A 26,025-nucleotide genomic window follows, 5' to 3' on the forward strand; every position below is an offset into this window, starting at 1 on the left:
TGCAGTGGCAAGTGGGATGTCTGCTGACTGCAGCTCCATTCATTCTCTTTGGAGCTTTGAAAAAAAAAACAAGTACAGTGCTCGCAGCCACTGAGGGAATGAATGGATCAGTGGTCAGGTCACACACATGCTATTACTGTTTAATGGGGATAAAAGCTCCCCACTCTCTCGATTGGTGCTGGCCCCAGCAGTCAGACTCCCCACCAATCAATAAGTTATCACTTATCCTGTGGAGAGGTGATTACTTGTTTTCACCAGAGAACCTCTGTAAGTGTGTCTTGTTCCAAGTATTTAATCACTAATGGAAATAAAGAATTTTCTCCTAATTAATATCAGAGAGAACAATTGGCCACCATACACAACACCATACACTATTCCAAGGCCAATAATACCACATACAAGGGAGAAATACCAACACATCATGCCCAGACCACATATTACCACCATAAAGCGACCAAAAATTCCACATACAAAGAATAACTACCATCACACCATGAACAGATCACATATTACCACCACATAGCGACCACAAAATACCACATACTGTATTAGGGAGAAATACCATCACATCATGACCAGGCCAGATATTACTAGCTTATAGCCACCAAATAATTCCACATACAAGGGAGAAATACCGGCACACTATGACTTGACTACATATTACCACCACATAGTGACATAATAATACCACATACAAGGGACAAATACTGGCACTCCAAGACTGGCCTACATATTACCACCACATATTGACAGAATAATACCACATACTGCACAAGAGAGAAATACTGCCATACTTTTACTATTTCACATACTACCAGAATATAGCGACCAAATAGTTCCACATACAAGGGAGAAATACCGAGCACAGTGACCAGACCACATAATAACCAAATAATACCACATACAGGTATAAATATTGCCAGACCATGATCAGACCACATATTGCAATACTGATCATTAGATCATTAATAAAAACTACAATGTTAACAACACTGTTATTACCACCGGTTACATTAGACACTAGAGCTCTGTATATAGTATACAGTGTAAGTGTACAGGTAATACAGTGACTCACCAATGACATTATACACAGGAACTATGTATACTGTGACCTCCAGTGATATTATACACAGGAGTTCTGTATATTGTGTAAAGGTAATACAGAGATCACCAGTTACATTATACAAAGGAGCTCTGTATATAGTGTATTGTGTAAGTGTACAGGTAACACAATGACTTATCATTGATGTCTCTATTTGAAATATTTCCTCTTCGCTGTTCTTCATCTGGCACAGACCACATCACTTCTTCCAGACAGTACTCGAAAAAATGCGACATAGTGCCACCCCGCACAGTAACAGGACCTCCCTTTTGTTCCCATCATGGAAAACAGTATTCTAAAAAGTAAATTATATTACAGCTGTAATATTTCCTAATTGTCCCCTATAGTAATTATGTCCATCCACTTGCCACCATAAACTAATTATTTAGGTTACTCATTTTGGCCTCAATGCAGTAATCAAGTCCCTCAACTTCCCCCTTTAATCTTCCCCATCTTTGGCCCAAATGCCCATGGTGCTGGCCCCTATGTCCCTGGCCCTGGCCCCTATGTGCCTTGTACTAGAGCCTATGTCCCTTGTGCTAGCCCCATGTCCCTTGTATTGGCCCTATGTCCCTTGTGTTAGCCCCATGTCCATTGTGCTGGCCCCATGTCCTAGCCCAATGCCCTTGGTGTTAGAGGTTGAGTTCCTGCTTCTGCACAGGGGGAATCTCGGGCCATCTCCACTGCGGTCTCCCTTTCTCTCCCATGCTCAGCGGAGACGTCGGTCCCAGCATCTCGCTCAGTCTGACTCTGTGCAATGGGTTACTGCTGCCTTTCCAGCTTCTGCCATTGTAGCCAGTACTGGGCAGTGGCAAGCAGACGCTTTTGGGACCAAGTCCTACTTTTCCCCTTCTGAGCATGCCCAGGGTAAGATCTTTCGTTGGAGATCAAGGGTCACATGCTCAGATACTGCAGCAAATTCCATTGGTCCTCTAGGAAGGTCCTGAAGGTGCCCAACTTCTGGGATGGTCCTGTACTTGCTGCAGCTATAAAAGGTTCACATGAGCGCACGGCCATGCGCTAGTGTACATTTGAAAAGTGTGTGTGTTGATGAGTGCAAGTCGTTCTTTAAACATCCCCTCCCTTGTGTATGACTGCTCGCAAAAGGTGGGTGTCTGCTGTCTAGCGCCCGACTAAGCTATCAACATTAAACATACTAAACAGCGTCTATTGCTGTGACCGCCAGTGCGGCGCCATGCGCTTATAGAGCGCTTCTCTAACCCAAGTCTGGGTGGTTGGTGGTGTCCGCCAGTGCAGCACTGCTTGCACTCTTGAGCTTTAATTTACGATTATTAGTTATAGTCTGACACCCAGTAGCGGTGTCGAGCGCAAGTGGCCAAGACGAACTCTATTCCCGAGTCTTGGGATTGAGTTCTATGACTCCTTGCTTGCGCTCTTTGTGCGGTACCGCGACCCTGTGACGTAAGAGTTCGCTTCTACCGCCATATAGTGCCGCTATTTGCCAGCAGCAGGTTCTCTCCTGCACGGTGGACCCCGGGCTGCGAGCGCACCAAATATCATCTCATTATTTACTTGGTGCGTTCCGCCAGTCCTAACACCTGGTCACATGTATCTGGTCCTGGACCCATATAACAACACACCCAAAGAAGAAGAAAAAAAATAGTAATAATAGAAAAAAATATTTTTACCTGCCTGCTCTCCCAGTGCTGCGTGAAGTCCACTCCCTTCAGATCCAGCATGGCCATGTTAAACTGGCTGCTGACCTATCAGAAGCTGATGGCTGGCATCAGTGCGCCACCTGAGGAAGGTACACTGACATCAGCCGTCAGTCTCTGAAAGGTCAGTGGCCATGTTAACTATTGCGGTGCAGACTCTCCTGTACTGACAGGACCTGTGTGATGTCACAGTCATATGTTCAGTTAAATGGGGGAGGAGTCACATGGTCTGGGGCCTAAATAGCTGGGCTCCAGAGGCAGTCTTTGTTCAGCAGAATGGGAGGGAAAACTTCCAGTGGTTTGTGTCCTGAGGAGGAAAAGACTGGACCTGTGTTGCTGCAGAGCGGGGTGCTACCCGCAAACATATGGACACTGTTGCTGTAGAGCGTGCTGCTACACGCAAATGTATGGACTCTGTTACAGCATTTTATTTTCTTTGTTGTTTTCCTGTTTTTGCCTGAAGTGTTGTGTTTTCTATGCCTTTCTTGTTGGTCTATGCTGCCATATAATAAACTAGTTGATGACTTAAAGAGACAGTGTTCCTGATTTCTACTTCATTGCACCGCCAAGTGAATTGAACTTCCACAAGTGGTGTTTCAAATGCGGGCAACATTCCAGGAACACTAGTAGCAGCTGTGGTCAAATCGCATGTCCTGAGTAAAGGAGGCCACAAGCCTTAAACCATGTATAAGTTTATAAGGGGACAAAACAAATATCTCTCCGAGGATCTGTTTATACCAAGGAAGGTGACAGTCACAAGGGGGCATTCTCTTTGTCTGGAGGAGAGAAGGTTTTTCCACCAACATAGAAGAGGATTCTTTACTGTTACGGCAGTGAGAATCTGGAATTCCTTGCCTGAGGAGGTGGTGATGGCGAGCGCAGTCAAGGGGTTCAAGAGAGGCCTGGATGTCTTCCTGGAGCATAACAATATTGCATCTTGCAGTTATTAGGTTCCTTAGAAGGACGTAGATCTGGGTATTTATTCTGATGGAATATAGGCTGAACTGGAAGGACAAATGTCTTTTTTCAGCCTTGTTAACTCTGTTACTATGTTACTATGTTCTTGGAATTGTGGGTTACTACTGGAGGTTTACCCCAAGTTTCACCATGATTGCTGCACCATTGACCGACCTCCTTCAAGGCAAAAGATCGGCGATGATTAAATGGCTTGCTGAGACTGAGATGGTTTTCCAGGAGCTGAAGGAGCCTCTGTGTAAACATCCGGTTCTGGTCACACCAGATTTCAGCAAAGAGTTCATGGTCCAGACCGATGCGTCAGAAGTTGGTTTGGGAGCTGTGCTGTCTCGGAAAGTGAAAGGGGATGAGCATCCCATCCTGTATCTGAGCCGGAAGATCTCTTTGTGTGAGAGAAACTACACCATCTTCAAGAAGGAGTGATTAGCCAAAAAATGGGCCGTAGATACCCTGAGATTTTACCTGCTAGGCTGTAGGTTTAAGCTGGTATCTGACCATGATCCTCTGAGGTAGTTGAGGAAAGAAAAGCATAAGAATGCTCGGATAACTAGGTGGTTCTTAGGCCAAGATTTTACTTTTCACATCAAGCATAGGCCAGGGAAGTTGCATGGGAAGGCTATTAACCCTGTGTGACCAACATTTTACTATTGATGCTGCCTATGCAGCATCAATAGTAAAAAGATCTAATGTTAAAAATAATAAACAAAATAAAAAATCATTAAGTTCTCACCTTCCGTCGCCTTTCCCGCTGCTTCTCGAGACGCTCCGGTCCATGCATTGCGGTCTCGCGAGATGGTGATGTAGCGGTCTTGTGAAACCACTATGTCATCATCTCGCGAGACCGCAATGCATTCTTGGGACCGGAGCGTCGCTAGGAACATCGGTAAACGCCTGGGCTGGATCCGGGTCCGATGGAAGGTGATTATATAAATATTTTTTATTTTAATTATTTTTTTTTTAACAGGGATATGGTGCCCACATTGCTATATACTACATGGACTGTGTTATATACTGCATGGGCTGTGTTATATACTGCGTGGGCTGTGTTATATACTATGTCTCTGTGTTATATACTACGTGGCTGTGGTATATATTACATGGCTGGGCAATATACTACATTGCTGTGCTCTATACTATGTGACCTGTGTTATATACTGCATGGGCTGTGTTATATACTACGTCTCTGTGCTATATACTACGTAGCTGTGCTATATACTACGTGGCTGTGCAATATATTACGTGGCTGTGCAATATACTACGTGGGCTGTGTTATATTCTATGCGGGCTGTGTTATATACTACGTGGGCTGTATGCTACTTGGCTGTGCTATATTTCTCTGCTGTATCTGTGCATCATGAATCGTGGTATGTGTTAAAGAGGGGGGCCCATTGAGACTCTTTCGCCCGGGGCCTTCAAAAACCTGGAGCAGGCACTGGTTCACTGATTGTTTGTGGCCGGGCATGACCAATCAGCGACTGGCGCTGTCCGGCCGCGAATTGGCACAGAATTTGAACCACGCTTCGCTAATTGGTCGCACCCGGCCAAATCTACCATAGACTCACATTGGATAGTTTTCATATGTCAGGTGTAATGTAGGGGACATGCGACAGCTCTATCACCACTGTGGATGTGATCCGGGGTAGAATATTGATGCTGCTTTCCACAATACTTGAATGAATGATGGAGGCGAGTGCAGGGGCAGATTACTAACAGCTGATGATTGTGTAGAGGGCAGGTTGACGGTAGTGCTGGACATTGAGGCCGGGCGGTGTTAGCTCTGGCTGTGAGATCTTAAAAAAAGCCCAGGTAGTTGCCTGGTCTGAACAGCAGCAAGTAAACAAAGTAGGTGAAGGAAATCAAGTGAAATTTAGGAGGAACAAAAGGTAGAAACAAAAAAAACAAAATGTATAGGGATGTTGTATATTACAATACAGCACAGATTAGGCCTCTTTCACACACCCGTTTTTTAGAATCAGTCACAATCCATCGTTTTTAGAAAAAAACAGATCCTGCAAATGTTGCTGCTGGATCAATTTTTTTCCCATAGACTTGTATTAGCGACGGATTGTGATGGATGGCCTTCCGTTTCATCCATCGTCCATCGGACGGAGACAACGTACATACTAACCTTTTTTCTGTATGTCGAAAAGACGCACAGTGACCGATCCTGCGGCTTCCGTCGTAGTCTATAATGGAAGCCTATGGGCACACGATCTATCGCAGTCCGTCACAAGACGGAATCCAGTGACAGATTCCATTTTTAGCAACCGAGCATGCCCGGAACACATTTTTCCTTTCAGGAAAAAATCTCTCTCTCTCTCTCTCTCTCTCTCTCAATTCCGGCTGCAAATACTTCAACGGAGCGGTCAAAAAAATGGATCCAGTGCATCAGTTTTTTAAAAATCGGCACAGGATCCATCTTTTCAAGACTTTGACGGATTGTGACTGATTCTAAAAAGCGGATGTGTGAAAGAGGCCTAAGCTTAAACAAATTTTGGGATTTCAGGGTCGGACAACCTTTTTAATGACAGAGCCCCATTTTTCAATTCTGTAGTGTGTCATTCAAAAACCTCAAAAAGATTCGACCTTCCATAAAACTTTTTTCTGTCTCTTTCTCATTATCCAATATTAAGATTGCAATGTTTACACAGTAAAGCTTTTCAGAAAGTTATCACAAATGCATTTACCTTTTTGCTATTACATTTCTTTACAGTCAGCTGCAATGATTCTTCTTGCAACAAACATGGAGATTGCATGGAGACCGTGGAGAATTACACCTGTAAATGCTGGTCAGGCTTCTATGGAGCAAACTGTAAAAATGGTAATATTCTAATCTATATATATAATTGTCTAAGGGTTTTTCCGTCTGTCTGTCTGTCTGTCTGTCTGTCTTTCTGTCTGTCTGTCTGTCTGTCTGTCTTTCTGTCTGTCTGTCTGTCCTGGAAATCCCGCGTCTCTGATTGGTCGAGGCCGCCAGGCCTCGACCAATCAGCAACGGGCACAGCGTGGCGACGATGATGTCATAATGGAAATCCCACGTCTCTGATTGGTCGAGGCCGCCAGGCCTCGACCAATCAGCGACGGGCACAGTATCGACGTAGATGTCATAATGGTTGCCATGGCGACGACGATGTCATAAAGGTTGCCTCGACCAATCAGCGACGGGCACAGTCTGCCGCGAATTCTGGAATCATCATTGTCCATATACTACGGGGACATGCATATTCTAGAATTCCCGATGCGTTAGAATCGGGCCACAGTCTAGTAACATATATGCATCCTAAATATAAGATCATCATAATAAAACTGTAGAACTAGGCTAAAAAATCTTCAAACTTTTTTTTAAGAATTAAAAAAAAATACTATTGAAGTAACAATCCTTGACAATTGTGATAAACTGTGTATCGTCTGGATGAAAAAACTTCTGTGATTGACTAGAAAAAACATGCATTAACACCTTACCAAAATATGAAGCACTGGAATGTCACATGTCCACTCCCTGACTTTGATGTGAGTTCAGTTAGCCCACATCTTTTCAGGGAGATTATGCTTGTGTCATTCAGCCATGATCTGCCTCTAACAGCTCTTAAACGTGCTGCCAAGCTGTTCTAACCATGATCAACGCTGATGGGTTGTCATCAAAGCCGGAGGTGTGCTGAACACCTCCATAACTGTCATGATGGTATTAGTATGATAGCCACAGCAACATCTGAAAACAATGTATCTACCCAAAAATGGTATTTTCAAAAACCATAATTCATGGAGCAAAAAATAACTCCTCACATGGCTCCATCAACCTAAAATTAAAACCATTACGGGTCTTGGAAAATGGTTACACAAGCGTTAATTTCTTTCTTTTTAAGAATTTCACAGGAGTACCATCATGACAGACATAGTAGTCAGCAGCCCCCTGGCCGTAACCCATCGGCGTCTCATGATCATTTCCCATCAGCGCTGATGGGTGCATAGAATGGCACGCCCCTTGCTGGCATGTTATAAATGCCGCTGTCACAGATTGACAGCTATATTTGAAGGGATAAACAGGTTAACGGATGTGAGTGGAGCCCCCAAGGGCCGTTAACAGGAGATGATAGCTGACTATCACAGCCATCATCTGCTGACAAAGATATAGTGTCACGTCCCAGCTGTGGGGTGACCCAGGACCAGGGGCTCCTTCTCTGTCCCTACCACTAGGGGGTACGTTAGCTAGCCTTTTTCCCCAGCATAGTTCTGAAGGTGAAGATGCAGGGGCCACCACCCTTGCATTATCTCCTGACTTCCTGACTTAGTGCTCCTTCTGTTCTCTTTCCCCACCCAGGGAAGAGAGGCGCTACTGTGCACTGCAGTACACCAACCCGACAAACAAGGCAACACAAACAAGGGTAAACTGAAAACACCAAGCATACAACAAATATTCTCTCACATATAGCAGAGGAATGCACCAGGGAGTGAAGTACAGGGGGGGGGAAATAGCAAAGTAAGAGAAAGAAAGGGAATTATCACACTTCCAAACCACCAACAGTCACAAATAACTACTCTAAAACTCCTTCTCATATAAACACCTCTCCACCAAGCCATGCAGCAAAAGCTAGCTCTGACTTGGGTTTCAATCAGGACCCAGATTATAAAGGAGATGGGAGTGGTTAACCAAGCTCAGCTGAGAGCTTCTACTCCCAGAGTTTCCAACATGGCAAATTAACCCCTGTTCTGCCAAAAGAAATAAGCACCATTTAAAAAGAAGTATTTATTTTCAGCTCAGGAATAATAGCAATCAGATGCTGTGGTCTTCTGGCTCCTCTCTGTTGCAGTAACCCCGTGACATATGGACTTCACTTACCCAGTACATCATATGTTGGCAAGGGGGTTAAAATAAGAATCAAGCGATAGGAAGTTGCTGTATAAGGAATGTATGGGGAATCCGCTAGTCCTATATGCATATGCATTACTATTGGTTCTCATAAAAGTTCCAGTCTCAGCTTAAAATTTCGTTTCACCTTTTGTCATGTCGGACGCTGTTCAGACCAGGTCGTTCAACAGACAGCGGTAATTCCGCTTTTGACCACTATGTGCTCATTGGCGTCGGCTAGATTTTATCTAGCTGGTCCGGGGTTAATTTACCTGATGCTCGGATTGGAAGCTGGGCCATGCCCACTGCCTTTAAATAGTTCTCCTGAACATTGGGCGTCGCCGATTATAGCTTCTGTCTTGTGCGTTGTTATCTCGGTCTGGAGTGGTGAGCTAGTTGTTGAAGTATCGTTGCTGGTGGTGTATTTCCCTTTGTCTTATTTACTCCTTCCTATATTTGTATTTATTTGCCCTGCGCATTTATTGTGTATTCCTGAGTGACTGCGGCGTGGTGTATATTTTCCGTTATCCTTGTCTGTTCTAACTGTGGGTATTGGTGTATGATCTTTTCACTTGGTGGTGGCGGTGGTTTCAGCCTAGGGTTGAAACAGGAGACAGGGCAAGGGTTTAGGCCTAGACATGCACACCATCAGTGTAAACTCTAGGTAGAGGGTCAGTCAGGATTTCCCTAGTCTGAGGCAAATTGCAGCGGCCCGGGTTATTAGCTCTTGCCCACCTAGTATCCCCGTGACATTATAATCGGCCTTTTAAACAAAAAAAAAAAGGGGGGTTCCTTTTTTTTTGTTTTGTCATGGATCCCATGACTTCCATAACCCGCCAGTTGGAGGCGCTGTCCCTACAGGTCACTGAGTTGAGGAGGGCAGTGCAGCAACAGGGACTGGCAGTATCTAATGAGCAAGCTGGAGCTACAGGTAGAGTTGCTGAGCCTAAGTTTCCTTTGCCTGAAAAATTTGCTGGGGAACGCAGTAAATTTGTTTCTTTTCGTGAAGCTTGCAAACTATATTTCCGTATGAGCCCGATCTCCTCAGATAATGAGGCTCAGCGTGTGGGCCTGGTGTTGTCATTGTTAAGCAGGGATCCCCAAGCATGGGCGTTTTCTTTGCCAGCTGATTCTGCTGCATTTGACTCTGTGGAGAGTTTTTTTTTCCTTTCTTGGAAATATTTATGACGAGCCAGACAGAATGGCTCTAGCAGAATCTAAGATACGCACTATTCACCAGGGGGAGCGAGTAGCAGAGGATTACTTTTCTGAATTTTGTCGCTGGGCGATCGATACACAGTGGAATGATCCAGTGCTGCGGAGTCAGCTTATTCATGGGGTTTCTGGAAGGGTTAAAAAAGCCCTTCTGATGTACGAGACTCCTACTTCTCTAGATTCCGCTATGAGTCTGGTTGTCTGCATTGATCGCCGTTTGCGTCAGGGGGAGCATGAGATACCACCTATGGGGGAGGGTTTAGGTTCACGTGTGTTTGCTGCAGGTCAGCCCACGGAGCCTATGTAAATCGCAGGGGTGTCACATGTGAAGCGTCGAGCCCCTGAGCTCAGGAAGCAGGGAGCCTGTTTTTACTGCGGTAAGACTGGTCATTTTATTAACATCTACTGTCTAAGAAAAACACAACGGCGGAAAACTTCTAAGCTCAGAGGGTGTGGAGGAGACCAATCTGAGCTTATGTATATCCTCCATGGTGGTTTCTCAATGCATGCTCCCTGCTAAGGTTATAATTGCTGGCAGTAAGCTGCCAATTACTGTGTTTGTGGATAGTGGTTCAGCCACAAATCTCATTGATGAGGAGTTTGCGCGCACAGCAGGTTTTAGAATTGAAAAACTGCCTCATCCTATCCGCATGGTCACCATCAATGCTGCTCCTCTCTCACAGGGGGAGATTACTGAATTTGTGGCTGAGGTAAAACTCCACATTGGGGTTCTACATTCCGAGCAGGTTTCATGTAAGGTGCTCAGGAATCTTCCTGCTCAGGTGGTTTTGGGTTTTCCATGGTTGTCTATGCACAACCCGGTAATTGACTGGAAAACTCAGGACATAATTCAGTGGAGGGGATTCTGCCAGGAGAATTGCCTGGCCACATGTGTGTCTGCTGTGACTTCAAGCGTTCCGGAGTCACTTCTGGATTTTGTGGATGTGTTCTCTGAGAAGGGTTGTTCAGAGTTGCCGCCACATCACCCCTATGACTGTACTATCAGATTTAAACCAGGGGCCAAACTGCCTAAAGCAAGGATGTTTAACATCTCCGGTCCAGAGAGACAAGCATTAAAGGATTACATTGCTGAAAGTTTGAGCAAAGGGCACATCAGGCCTTCATCCTCGCCTGTGGCAGCAGGGTTCTTCTTCGTGAAGAAGAAAGATGGCGGATTACGCCCGAGTTTGGATTTCAGGGAATTGAACCAGATTACGGTTCGTGATCCATACCCTATGCCACTAATACCAGATTTGTTCAACCAGGTGGCAGGTGCTAAGTGGTTTACCAAGCTTGACCTCAGGGGGGCGTAAAACCTCATAAGAGTCCGTCAAGGTGATGAGTGGAAGACGGCTTTTAATACCCCTGAGGGTCATTTTGAAAATTTGGTGATGCCATTTGGGTTGACTAACGCACCTGCAGTGTTCCAACATTTCATTAATTATGTGTTTTCGCAAGTTTTGGGGAAATTCGTTATCATGTACCTAGATGACATTCTTATATATTCTTGCGACCGTGAGGCTCATTTAGATCATGTCCGGCAGGTGTTACAGCTTCTCAGAGAGAATAAGCTGTATGCTAAACTTGAGAAATGTGTATTTTCTGTTCAAGAGTTGCCTTTCTTGGGTTATATTGTGTCTGCTTCTGGTTTTAAAATAGACGCCGCTAAGGTGCAAGCGGTGCTGCATTGGGAACGGCCTGATAACCTGAAAGCACTTCAGCGGTTCCTTGGGTTTTCTAACTACTATAGGAAATTTATCAAGGATTTTTCCATCATTGCTAAACCGCTAACTGACATGACTAAAAAGGGTACCAATTTCTCCGCTTGGCCTGAGGCTGCTGTGCACGCATTTGAATTTCTTAAGAACAGTTTGGTTTCAGTCCCTATTCTTGTGCAGCCAGACGTATCAAAACGTTTTGTTGTGGAAGTCGATGCGTCTGAGGTTGGTGTGGGGGCGGTACTATCACAAGGCTCATCTTTGAGTGATTTGCGTCCATGCGCCTATTTCTCCAAGAAACTGTCGTCCGCCAAACGTAACTACGATATCGGCAACAGGGAGTTTTTGGCAATCAAGTTGGCCTTTGAGGAATGGCGACACTTCTTGGCGTCGGCACATCAGGTTACTGTTATTACCGATCATAAGAATCTGCTGTATTTGGAGTCAGCCAAGCGTCTGTTCCCCAGGCAGGCTCGCTGGGCATTCTTTTTCACGCGGTTCAATTTTGTTGTCACTTACAGACCGGGTTCTAAAAACACTAAGGCGGATGCTCTGTCCAGGTGTTTTCTGGGGGGAGAACTTTGGGAGGATCGAGTACCCATCCTCCAAAAGGGTATTGTGGTTTCGGCTCTCACTACCGAGGTTGAGGCTGAGATTGGTGAGGCTCAGGAGGAGGTACCATCTGAGCTTCCCATCAACAAAACATTTGTACCGCTTCATCTCCGCTTAAAAGTTTTGGCAGAGCATCATGATGCTGTCCTAGCTGGCCACCCAGGGGTTAGAGGTACCTTGGAGTTGGTGTCACGTCGGTTTTGGTGGCCCAAGATCCGACAGGACGTGGTCTCATACGTGTCAGCTTGTACCACGTGCGCTAGGGCTAAGACGCCCCGCTCCTGTTGGCACACTACTTCCTCTTGAGGTACCTAGTAAGCCATGGATGGAAATCTCCATGGATTTCATCACTGATTTGCCCTCATCAGCTGGGAACACGGTCATCTTGGTGATTGTTGATCGGTTTTCAAGAATGTCGCACTTTGTGTCTTTGCCTTCGTTGCCTAACGCTAAGACTCTGGCTCAGGTATTTGTGCAGGAGGTGGTCAGACTTCATGGGGTTCCGTCTGACATCGTGTCTGATAGGGGTACTCAGTTTGTGGCAAAATTTTGGAAAGCATTTTGCTCACGGCTGGGGATCAAGTTGTCTCATTCTTCGGCGTTTCATCCTCAATCAAATGGTCAGACTGAGCGTATGAACCAAAATTTGGAACAGTATTTATGCTGCTTTGTCTCTGATAACCAGGAGGAGTGGTCTACCTTTCTTCCTTTGGCTGAGTTTGCCATCAATAATCACCGCCAGGAGTCATCTGGGGAGTCTCCGTTTTTTTGTGTTTACAGGCTACATCCTCAATTTTGTACTTTGAGTCAGAGGGGCTCTTCCGGCGTTCCGGAGGAGGACCAGTTAGGAGCACAATTGTCATCAGTCTGGAGGAGAGTTAAACAGCGCCTGTTGAGTGTGGGTGCTAGGTACAAACGTGTGGCTGACAGTAGGCGTGTACCAGGTCCGGACCTGAGTGTGGATGACTGGGTGTGGTTATCCACAAAAAACATAAGACTCAAAATACCATCCCTTAAATTGGGTCCACGGTTTATTGGTCCATTTAGGGTCACAGCCGTCATTAACCCTGTAGCGTACCGATTGGAGCTTCCTACGGTGTATAAGATACACAACGTGTTCCACAGGTCTCTTTTAAAGAAGGTGGTGGGTTCTGTGGACGCTGCGCCTATGCCACCTCTAGTCTTGGTGGATGGTAATTTGGAATTTGAAGTCTCCAAGGTGGTTGACTCTCGTGTAGTGCGCCGCACTTTACAGTACTTGGTACACTGGCGTGGTTATGGGCCTGAGGAGAGGGGTACCAGCCTTGGACATTCATGTGGATCGGCTGGTCAGGTTTTTTCACCGTCGCCATCCGGACAAGCCGGGTCCTATAAGCCGTGAGGGCCCTGGGGTCCCTCGTAGAAGGCGGGGTACTGTCATGTCGGACGCTGTTCAGACCAGGTCGTTCAACAGACAGCGGTAATTCCGCTTTTGACCACTATGTGCTCATTGGCGTCGGCTAGATTTTATCTAGCTGGTCCGGGGTTAATTTACCTGATGCTCGGATTGGAAGCTGGGCCATGCCCACTGCCTTTAAATAGTTCTCCTGAACATTGGGCGTCGCCGATTATAGCTTCTGTCCTGTGCGTTGTTATCTCGGTCTGGAATGGTGAGCTAGTTGTTGGAGTATCGTTGCTGGTGGTGTATTTCCCTTTGTCTTATTTACTCCTTCCTATATATGTATTTATTTTGCCCTGCACATTTATTGTGTATTCCTGAGTGACTGCGGCGTGGTGTATATTTTCCATTATCGTTGTCTGTTCTAACTGTGGGTATTGGTGTAGGATCTTTTCACTGGGTGGTGGGCCGTGGTTTCAGCCTAGGGTTGAAACAGGAGACAGGGCGAGGGTCGAGGCCTAGACATGCACACCATCAGTGTAAACTCTAGGTAGAGGGTCAGTCAGGATTTCCCTAGTCTGAGGGAAATTTCAGGGGCCCGGGTTATTAGCTCTTGCCCACCTAGTATCCCCGTGACACCTTTTATTCTATCCCTCCATCTTAAGCGGGATTCCATTATACTTTAGTCTGAGTGAAAATATTGAGTTTTATCCTTGTGGGCTGTGTAAGGTTTGTGTAAATTTAACTAAAACAAGAAATTAAAAAAATCATGATGGCTCTAAAACTTATGAGATTCAGAAAGCATATCACCTGCTCCACTAAAGGGGTTATTTATCACACGGAATGCCATTGCAACAATATATACATCTGCCTCTCTAGCAGGGAATTAAAAGTTAGAGTCAGAGAGCTTTGCCTTGACATCGAGAAGACTAACAATGTCACAGATGATTCCACTTTAAAAAACCATGCAGATCATCTTTAAATCATTAAGATTTTGAGGCTGTGGCTTGGAAAACTAGGAGCTTCAACTGAAGGAGGTTGTCACTCAGGATTTTACAGCACATGTCTCCATCCATTCTCCCATTGATGCAGTAAAGTAGTACTGTGCCCTTAGCAGAGAAATACCCCCAAAACATAATGTTTCCACCTCCACGATTGACAGTGGAGACGGTGTTCTTTGGGCAGCATTTCTCTTCCTCCAAACACGGCAAGTTGAGTTAATGCCAAAGACCTCAATTTTTGTCTCATCTAACCGCAGCTCCTTCTCTCAATCCCTCACAGAATCATCCAGGTGTTCATTAGTAAACTTCAGACATGCCTGCACATGTGCCTTTTGGAGCAGGAAGATGAGGCGGGCACTGTAGGATTTTAAACCTTTATGGCGTAATGTGTTACCAATGGTTTTCTTGGTGACTTTGGTCACAGCTGCCTTGAGATCATTAACAAGTTCCCCCAGTTTAGTTTTAGGCTGATCTCTCCCCTTCCTCATGATCAAGGATACCCCACGAGGTGAGATTTTGCATGGTGCCTCACATCGATGTCGATTGACAGTCATTTTGTATTTCTTCCGTTTTCTTACAAATGCACCAACAGTTGTCTCCTTCTCACCCAGCCTCTCCTTCGCAGGACATGCTGGGAGTTAGAGTTCTCTGACGGGATCTTAGCCCCTTTACCCCCGAAGGTGGTTTGCACGTTAATGATCGGGCCAATTTTTACAATTCTGACCACTGTCCCTTTGTGAGGTTATAACTCTGGAATGCTTCAACGGATCTTGGTGATTCTGACAATGTTTTCTCGAGACATATTGTACTTCATGTTAGTGGTAAAATTTATTTGATATGACTTGCCTTTTTAAAAAAAAATAAAAAATTGAAATTTTCAAAAATTTTGAAAATTTTGCAATTTTCCAACTTTGAATCTTCATGCTCTTAAATCACACAGATATGTCACACAACATACATAATAAGTAACATTTCCACACATCTGCTTGACTTCAGCACAATTTTGGAACCACATTTTTTTTTTGTTAGGGAGATATAAGGGTTTAAAGTTGACCAGCGATTTCTCTTTTTTTTTTTTAGGGACCACATTATATTTGAAGTCACTTTGAGGGGTCTATATGATAGAAAATACCCAAAAATGACATGATTCTAAAAACTGCACCCCTCAAGGTGCTCAAAACCACATTCAAGAAGTTTATTAATCCTTCAGGTGCTTTACAGGAATTTTTGGAATGTTTTTAAAAAATTAACATGTAACTTTTTTTCACAAAAAATTGATTTCAGATCCAATTTGTTTTATTTTACCAAGGGTAACAGGAGAAATTGAACCACAAAAGTTGTTGAAAAAGTTGTCCTGAGCATGCCGTTACTCCATATGTGGGGCTAAACCACTGTTTGGGCACATGGCACAGCTTGGAAGGGAAGGAGGGCCGTTTGACTTTTTGGCTGGAATTGAGATCGGACGCCATGTCGCGTTTGGAGAGCCCCTGATGTGCCTAAACAGTGGAAAAACCCCACAAGTCACCCCATTTTGGAAAGTAGACCCCCTGAGGAACTTATATAGATGTGTGGTGATCACTTTGAACCCCCAAGTGCTTCACAGAAGTTTGTAATGTAGAGCCGTAAAAATAAAAAATCATATTTTTTTCACAAAAATGATCTTTTCACCCCCAATTTTTTATTTTCCCAATGGTAACAGGAGAAATTGGACCCCAAATTTTGTTGTGCAACTTGTCCTGAATATGTTGATACCCCATATGTGGGGGTTAACCACTGTTTGGGTGCATGAACATGAAAAAAAGCAGAGTACAAAAACCACCATAGAATAACAAGTACAAAATGTTTATTATCAATGTTAATACCGATAAAACAACAATCAATATAATTATACAGAAAAGGAGGAGATCAAGGAGACATACTGGTGCAGCAAAAGAGACTGGGTCACATATTCCCAAGGGTGAGCGGCAGGGCCGGTCCAGGTGTTCATGGGCCCTGGGCGAAAGAGTCCCGGTGGGCCCCTTTAACACATACCACAATTCATAATGCACGGATACGGCAGAGAAATATAGGTATAGTACAATGCCAAAGATTTCACATACTTCTTACATTACATGAGTGATATCTATTGTGCATTCTACATTAGCTCAGAAACCGGACAGTATAGTCCTGTATACAGAATAATGAGCCCCATATATTGCCCCAAACAGAATAATGAGCCCCAAATATTGCCCCATACAGTATAATGGCCCCATATAGTGCTCCATACAGTATAATTGGCACCACATAGTCCTCTATACAGAATAATAAGCCCCATATATTGCTCCAAACAGAATAACGAGCCCAATATTATGCTCTATACAGAATAATGAGCCTCATATAATGCTCCATACAGAATAATGGGCACCACAGAATGCTCCATACAGAATGAGCCGCATATATTGCTCGATACGGAATTGACCCCATATAATGCTCCATACAGTATAGTGAGCCACATATAATTCTCCATACAGTATATGAAGGGCCCTGTTATGATCTGGTGACCTTGGAGCCGCACAAAACTTTCTCTGGAGACGGTGGAACCTGTACTGACCACAATCCTGAACTAACACCACAACTAGAAGTAGCCGTGGGGTGTGCCTAACACTCCCTAGACACCTCGACACAGCCGGAGGACTAAATACCCCTATATATGGAAATGGGAATGCTATCTTGCCTCAGAGCAGACCTCCAAAGGATAGGCAGCCCCCCCACAAATAATGACTGTGAGTAGGAGAAGAATAGACACACACAGGTAGAAAACAGGATTTAGCAGAAGAGGCCACTCTAGCTAAATAGGAAAGGATAGGACAGATAACTAGGCGGTCAGTATTAAAACCCTTCCAAAAATATCCACAGCAGATAATACAAAAAGTTCCACAATCTAACTAAAGACATGGAATGTATATCTGCCACTCCAGAGAATCCAGCAAGACTGAGAAAATACTGACACAATCTAAGCTGGACAAGAAAACACAAAGAATAGCACTGAATTGTGAAGCACACAACATGTGTGCCACAGGGAAAAAGAACCAGACACTTATCTTTGCTGATTTGGCAGAAAGGCAGGAGGAACCAGGCAGAGGTCCTACACCTCCCAACAACAATTGACAACTGGCAAGGACTAATGAATCCTGCACGCCTAAATACCCCAGTCATATCTGCAATCAGCAGATACACCTGACCAGGGCTGCAACTCAGGGGCAACTGCATTACCACCTACAACCACCGGAGGGAGCCCAAAAGCAGAATTTACAACAGTACCCCCCCCCCTTGAGGAGGGGTCACCGAACCCTCACCAGAGCCCCCAGGCCGATCAGGACGAGCCAGATGAAAAGCATGAACCAAATCAGCAGCATGGACATCAGAAGCAAAAACCCAAGAATTATCCTCCTGGCCATAACCCTTCCATTTGACAAGGTACTGAAGCCTCCGCCTCGAAAAACGAGAATCCAAAATCTTCTCAACCACATACTCCAACTCCTCATCAACCAACACAGGGGCCGGAGGATCAACAGAGGGAACAACAGGCACCACATATTTCCGCAAAAAAGATCTATGGAAGACATTATGGATAGCAAAAGAGGCTGGAAGCGCCAATCGAAAAGACACCGGATTAATAATCTCAGAAATCCTATAAGGACCAATAAACCGAGGCTTAAACTTAGGGGAAGAGACCTTCATAGGAACATGACGGGAAGACAACCAAACCAAATCCCCAACCCGAAGCCGGGAACCAACACACCGACGACGGTTAGCAAAACGTTGAGCTTCCTCCTGAGACAACACCAAATTGTCCAACACATGAGCCCAAATCTGCTGCAACCTGTCAACCACAGAATCCACACCAGGACAGTTAGAAGGCTCAACCTGCCCAGAAGAAAAATGAGGATGAAAACCAAAATTACAAAAAAAAGGCGAAACCAAAGTAGCCGAACTAGCCCGATTATTAAGGGCAAACTCAGCCAATGGCAAAAAGGCCACCCAATCATCCTGATCGGCAGACACAAAGCATCTCAAATAAGTCTCCAAAGTCTGATTAGTTCGCTCAGTCTGGTCATTTGTCTGAGGATGGAATGCAGAAGAAAAAGACAAATCAATGCCCAGCCTAGCAAAAGGCCCGCCAAAACCTGGAAACAAACTGGGAACCTCTGTCGGACACAATATTCTCCAGAATACCATGCAAACGAACCACATGCTGAAAAAACAACGGAACCAACTCTGAAGAGGAAGGCAATTTAGGCAAAGGCACCAAATGAACCATCTTAGAAAACCGGTCACAAACAACCCAGATAACTGACATCCTCTGGGAAACCGGAAGATCAGAAATAAAATCCATAGAAATATGCGTCCAGGGCTTCTCAGGGACCGGCAATGGCAAAAGTAACCCACTAGCACGGAAACAACAAGGCTTGGCACGCGCACAAGTCCCACAGGACTGCACAAAAGAACGCACATCACGTGACAACGAAGGCCACCAAAAGGACCTACCAACCAAATCTCTGGTACCAAAAATACCAGGATGACCAGCCAACACAGAACAGTGAACCTCAGAAATCACTCTACTAGTCCATCTGTCAGGAACAAACAATTTCCCCACAGGACAGCGGTCAGGTCTATCAGCCTGAAATTCCTGAAGAACCCACCGTAAATCAGGGGAAATGGCAGAAAGGACCACCCCTTCTTTCAGAATGCCGACCGGTTCAAGGGCCTCAGGAGAATCAGGCAAAAATCTCCTAGAAAGGGCATCAGCCTTAATATTCTTAGAACCCGGAAGATACGAAACCACGAAATCAAAACGGGAAAAAAACAAGGACCATCGAGCCTGTCTAGGACTCAGCCGTTTGGCAGACTCGAGGTAAATCAAATTCTTATGATCGGTCAGGACCACAATACGGTGCTTAGCTCCCTCAAGCCAATGTCGCCACTCCTCAAACGCCCACTTCATAGCCAACAACGTCCGATTGTCGACATCATAATTGCGTTCAGCAGGTGAAAACTTGCGGGAAAAGAAGGCACATGGTTTCATCAAAGAACCAACAGTATCCCTCTGAGACAAAACGGCCCCTGCCACAATCTCAGAAGCATCAATCTCAACCTGAAACGGAAGAGAAACATCTGGTTGGCGCAACACCGGAGCAGAAGTAAATCGGCGTTTAAGCTCCTGAAAGGCAGAGACAGCCACAGAGGACCAATTCGCCACATCAGCGCCTTTTTTCGTCAAATCAGTCAAGGGTTTAACCACGCTGGAGAAGTTAGCAATGAAACGGCGATAAAAATTTGCAAAACCCAAACATTTCTGAAGGCTCTTCACGGATGTGGGTTGAATCCAATCATGAATGGCCTGAACCTTAACCGGATCCATCTCCATAGATGAGGGAGAAAAAATAAAGCCCAAAAAAGAAACCTTCTGCACCCCAAAGAGACACTTAGACCCCTTCACAAACAAAGCATTGTCACGAAGGATCTGAAATACCATCCTGACCTGTTCCACATGAGACTTCCAATCATCGGAAAAAATCAAAATATCGTCCAAACATACAATCAAGAATTTATCAATATAAGTCCGGAAGATATCATGCATGAAGGATTGAAAAACAGATGGAGCGTTAGTGAGCCCGAATGGCATCACAAGGTATTCAAAATGGCCTTCGGGCGTATTAAACGCAGTTTTCCATTCATCACCCTGCTTAATACGAACAAGATTATATGCCCCCCGAAGGTCAATCTTAGTAAACCAACTAGCCCCCTTAATCCTAGCAAACAAATCGGAAAGCAAAGGTAAAGGGTATTGAAACTTGACCGTGATCTTATTCAAGAGGCGATAATCAATACAAGGTCCCAAGGAGCCATCCTTCCTAGCAACAAAAAAAAAACCTGCTCCTAACGGTGAAGAAGATGGCCGAATATGCCCTTTCTCCAACGACTCCTTAACATAACTCCGCATGGTGGTATGTTCAGGCACAGACAGGTTGAAAAGTCGACCCTTAGGAAACTTACTGCCTGGAATCAAGTCAATAGCACAATCACAGTCCCTGTGCGGTGGAAGGGAACTGGACTTGGGCTCATCGAATACATCCTGAAAATCAGACAAAAACTCTGGAATTTCAGAAGAGGAAGAAGAGGAGATTGACATCAAAGGAACATCAATATGAACCCCCTGACAACCCCAACTAGTCACAGACATAGATTTCCAATCCAATACAGGATTATGTACCTGCAACCATGGGAAACCCAGCACGATAACATCATGAAAATTATGCAACACCAGAAATCGACAATCTTCCTGATGGGCTGGCGTCATGTGCATGGTCACCTGTGTCCAAAACTGAGGCTTATTTTTAGCCAAAGGTGTAGCATCAATCCCCCTTAAAGGAATAGGGTTCTGCAAAGGCTGCAAGGGAAAACCACAATGCCTGGCAAACTCAAAATCCATTAAGTTCAAGGTGGCGCCTGAATCCACAAACGCCATGACAGAGAATGATGACAATGAGCAAATCAAGGACACCGATAACAGAAATTTAGGTTGTACAGTACTGATGGTAGCGATCCTCTTTGTCCGCTTAGGGAAAACTGAAATGACATGAGAAGCGTCGCCACAATAATAACACAACCCATTCTGACGTCTGAATCCTTGTCGTTCCATTCTAAACAAAATCCTATCACACTGCATTGGCTCAGGAATTGGCTCTGAGGACGACGCCACAGCACGCACAGTTCTACGCTCCCGCAAGCGCCGATCAATCTGAATGGCCAGAGACATAGAATCACTCAGACCGGAAGGCGTGGGAAACCCCACCATAACATCTTTAACGGATTCAGAAAGACCCTTTCTGAAAATTGCCGCCAAAGCATCATCATTCCATTTAGTCAACACAGACCATTTTCTAAATTTCTGACAAAACAATTCTGCCGCCTCTTGACCCTGAGACAGGGCCAACAAGGTTTTCTCCGCTTGATCCACAGACTTAGGTTCATCATATAATAAACCTAAAGCCTGAAAAAAGGTATCTACATTAAGCAAGGCCGGATTCCCAGATTCCAGGGAAAATGCTCAATCCTGTGGATCACCACGCAGCAGGGAGATGACAATTTTAACCTGCTGAATGGAATCACCAGAGGATCGCGGTCTCAGAGCAAAAAACAATTTACAATTATTTTTAAACCCCCAAAATTTGGACCTATCACCAAAAAACAAATCAGGAGTAGGAATCTTTGGTTCTAAAGCTGGAGTCTGAACAATATAATCTGAAATACCCTGTACCCTAGCAGCAAGCTGGTCTACACGAGAAGCTAATTCCTGAACATCCATGCTGGCACAAGATTCCTCAGCCACCCATAAATAAAGAGGGAAAAAAAGACAAAACAGACTGCAGAAAAAAAAATGGCTCAACACTTTTCTTCCCTTCTTCTGAGATGCATTTAACTCATTATGGGCCAGTTGTACTGTTATGATCTGGTGACCTTGGAGCCGCATGAAACTTTCTCTGGAGACGGTGGAACCTGTACTGACCGCAATCCTGAACTAACACTGCAACTAGAAGTAGCCGTGGGGTGTGCCTAACACTCCCTAGACACCTCGACACAGCCGGAGGACTAAATACCCCTATAGATGCAAATGGGAATGCTATCTTGCCTCAGAGCAGACCCCCAAAGGATAGGCAGCCCCCCCACAAATAATGACTGTGAGTAGGATCTGAAGAATAGACACACGCAGGTAGAAAACAGGATTTAGCAGAAGAGGCCACTCTAGCTAAATAGGAAAGGATAGGACAGATAACTAGGCGGTCAGTATTAAAACCCTTCCAAAAATATCCACAGCAGATAATACAAAAAGTTCCACAATCTAACTAAAGACATGGAATGTTTATCTGCCACTCCAGAGAATCCAGCAAGACTGAGAAAATACTGACACAATCTAAGCTGGACAAGAAAACACAAAGAATAGCACTGAATTGTGAAGCACACAACATGTGTGCCACAGGGAAAAAGAACCAGACACTTATCTTTGCTGATTTGGCAGAAAGGCAGGAGGAACCAGGCAGAGGTTCTACACCTCCCAACAACAATTGACAACTGGCAAGGACTAATGAATCCTGCACGCCTAAATACCCCAGTCAGATCTGCAATTAGCAGATACACCTGACCAGGGCTGCAACTCAGGGGCAACTGCATTACCACCTACAACCACCGGAGGGAGCCCAAAAGCAGAATTCACAACAGGGCCCCATCTATTGCTCCATATATAATGGGCCTCATATAATGCTCCATACGGTACATGATCGGCCCCATACAGTATACTGAGTCCCATATATTGCTCCATACAGAATGGGCCCCATATAATACTCCTTACAGAATGGGTCCCATATAATGCTCCAAAAATAATTGGCCCCATAAGATGCTCCATGTATAATGGGCCCCATATAATGCTCCATATATAATTGGCCATATAAAATGCTCCATATATAATTAGTCCCATAAGATGCTTCATATATTATTGGCCCCATATACTGCCCCATATGTAATTGGCCCCATATACTGCGCCTTATTGAATTGGCCCCATAAGATGCTCCATAATAAATTGGCCCCATATAATGCTCCCTATAGAATTGGCTTCATAAGATACTCCATATAGAATTAGCCCCATATAATGCTCCATATATGGGCCCCTTCTGATGGTCCCCATATATTTCTCCAAATATTAAAAAAAAAAAATACTCACCTCTCGTTGCTTGACGCTGCTCTGCTCTGGACTCCTCACCGTTTGCGTCTTCCTGCTCTCTGTGCTGTGACTGCTCAGGCAGAGGGCGTGCACTGGTGACGTCATCGCGCCCTCTGACCTGAACGTCACAGTCAGAGGATGGAAGACGCTGCAGTGCTGGAACCGGGAGAGGTAAGTATCGCAAGTGCCAGGACCCGGAGCAGACTGGGGGGTACACTCGCGGGGGCCGGCACCATAGCGCGCCAGTATCCCCGACGGCGAGTGGGCCCCCTGCCTGCTCAGGGCCCGGCACTTGCCCGGGTGCGCCAGGTGCTGACGCCTGCCCTGGTGAGCGGGATCAAAGGTGTTGATCAGTAAAAAAAACTAAAAACTATTCATAGTATACGTGATACATATGAGCTAATGAGTACTCAAGAAAATATCAATGCATAATTCACATCAAGTTACCCACAAGATTAATCCTGCTTACCCATCGTCAGAGGCAGTGACCATGCGCCTCCCTGCTGGCCCCTTTGACGCGCATTTCACTTAGCAGCTTTTTCAAAAAGGGGGGTACAGTGTGCTTAGTCTCACAAGTTTAAATAGTAATGCAGCCAGACATTCCAAGTCATGTGGCGCACGCATCCGGGAAGTTATGTGCCAACGTATTTCATTCCCCCGTGGCCGTCGATGCACTATGCGCATGCGGGCGAAACTACACCCAGTTATGTCAATGGGCATGCGCAAAGTGCATGTGCGATAGTCATGAAAAAAGCAAAGTAACATACAGATCAAGGTGCGAGTGCACACAACGGCGGCCATTTTAAAGAAGACCAAAGAGGTGGCCATCACACAGGATGCCGCAAGCAGTCCACCTCTCTTGCACATAGTAACAAAAACATACAGAGGACCAAAAAGTAAGTGACTTTTGATTAATGAGTGTATCGTTTGAGGCATTCGCAAAATCACTAGACATAATTCAAGTAGAGCAACTGTTTTGCTCATAAAATATACAGTATCATAGTGCAAATTAGCAAAAAAGATTATTATTATTATTATATTTAATGTGACAGTAGTGACAATAGTGCAATATTATAATATACAGTACAGACGAAAAGTTTGGACACACCTTCTCATTTAAAGGTTTTTCTGTATTTTCATGACTATGAAAATTGTACATTCACACTGAAGGCATCAAAACTATGAATTAACACATGTGGAATTATATGCTTAACAAAAAAGTGTGAAACAACTGACATTATGTCTTATATTCTAGGTTCTTCAAAGTAGCCACCTTTTGCTTTGATGACTGCTTTGCACACTGTTGGCATTCTCTTGATGAGCTTCAAGAGGTAGTCATCGAGAATGGTTTCCACTTCACAGGTGTGCCCTGTCAGGTTTAATAAGTGGGATTTCTTGCTTTATTAATGGTGTTGGGACCATCAGTTGTGTTGTGCAGAAGTCTGGTGGATACACAGCTGATAGTCCTACTGAATAGACTGTTAGAATTTGTATTATGGCAAGAAAAAAAAAGCTAAGTAAAGAAATACGAGTGACCATTAGTGTTGAGCATTCCGATACCGCAAGTATCGGGTATCGGCCGATATTTGCGGTATCGGAATTCCGATACCAAGATCCGATACTTGCCGCATATCGGATACCGGAATCGGAAGTTCTCAATTCAAACAGCACGAATTCAGCCAATGAGGACTGATTACAAGTGTGGGCACATCCTGTTCAGCATGGTGGGCATGAAACTACTGGCAAGGCTGTGATTGGCTGCTGAAATGATGTCATGCTGCAGTTTAAAAGTCGCTGGCGCCATTTTCAGCTCACTCTGCTGTGAATTTAGTTAGGCATAGGACTCTGTGTTCTGACTGAGGGCCAGTTGAGATAGCGTTTTGCTTCTTTGTGCTTTTCCCAGGCTAATTTAGCAACCGCTGTGTGTTCAACTTGCTTTTGCCTTGCAGCGCTGTTTTCACAGCGATCTGCAAGGTCTCTGTGTGTGTGTGTGTGTGTGTGTGTGTGAGTGAGTGCAGCCCACTCTGTAGTCTGTGTGCAGCCATAGCTGGTTGTATCCAGCTCAGGGTGGTTCACTGACTCATACAGTTCTATCCATTCCATTGTCCTTTTTTGCAAATAGTGCAGGCTGCTGCACATTTTTTCAAATAATTCCTATTAGTGGCTTTCCACCCGTATCCAGCTAAATTGTGGAAAAACACTACATAGGATAACGTAGAGGAGGTTTTTGGGGCCTTGCAGTGCCGTTTACGGCTGTCTGCACGGTCTCCGTGTGATTGCAGCTCGCCCTGTAGTCTGTGTGCAGCCACAGCCGGTTGTATCCAGCTCAGGGTGGTTCACTGACTCATACAGTTCTATCCATTCCATTGTCCTTTTTTGCAAATAGTGCAGCCCGCCGCACATTTTTTCAAATAATTCCTATTAGTGGCTTTCCACCTGTATCCAGCTAAATTGTGGAAAAACACTACATAGGATAACGTAGAGGAGGTTTTTGGGGCCTTGCAGCGCCATTTACGGCTCACCCTGTTGTCAGTTCAGCCCCCAAAAAATAAATAAATAATAAAGTTCACCAAACACACCACTTTACAGTTGTGTAGGCCACATTAGCCCATATTAAAGTCTAGTCCACACTTTAGAAAATTAGTGTTTCTTATACCTGTTAGGAGCTGTTCAGGAATAAGCACACTAAGCCGTTAGTACTTTTCTGCTTATCTTTATCAGTCAACCAAGATGAAGAAGGCAGG

At 44.8% G+C, this 26,025-nt stretch overlaps 1 protein-coding gene across 1 annotated transcript in view; it reads left to right on the forward strand.

Moving 5' to 3' along the window:
- The window catches only part of LOC143787874 (P-selectin-like), a 692,067-nt gene that overhangs the window by 260,670 nt on the left and 405,372 nt on the right, over positions 1-26,025 (forward strand). Inside the window, exon 4 of the mRNA XM_077276995.1 lies at positions 6,467-6,574. Within this exon, the coding sequence (XP_077133110.1) occupies positions 6,467-6,574 (108 nt within the window). The remainder of the gene's footprint in view (positions 1-6,466; positions 6,575-26,025) is intronic.

The sequence above is a fragment of the Ranitomeya variabilis genome, chromosome 8 (assembly GCF_051348905.1).
Source record: "Ranitomeya variabilis isolate aRanVar5 chromosome 8, aRanVar5.hap1, whole genome shotgun sequence".
NCBI classification, from domain to species: Eukaryota; Metazoa; Chordata; class Amphibia; order Anura; family Dendrobatidae; genus Ranitomeya; species Ranitomeya variabilis.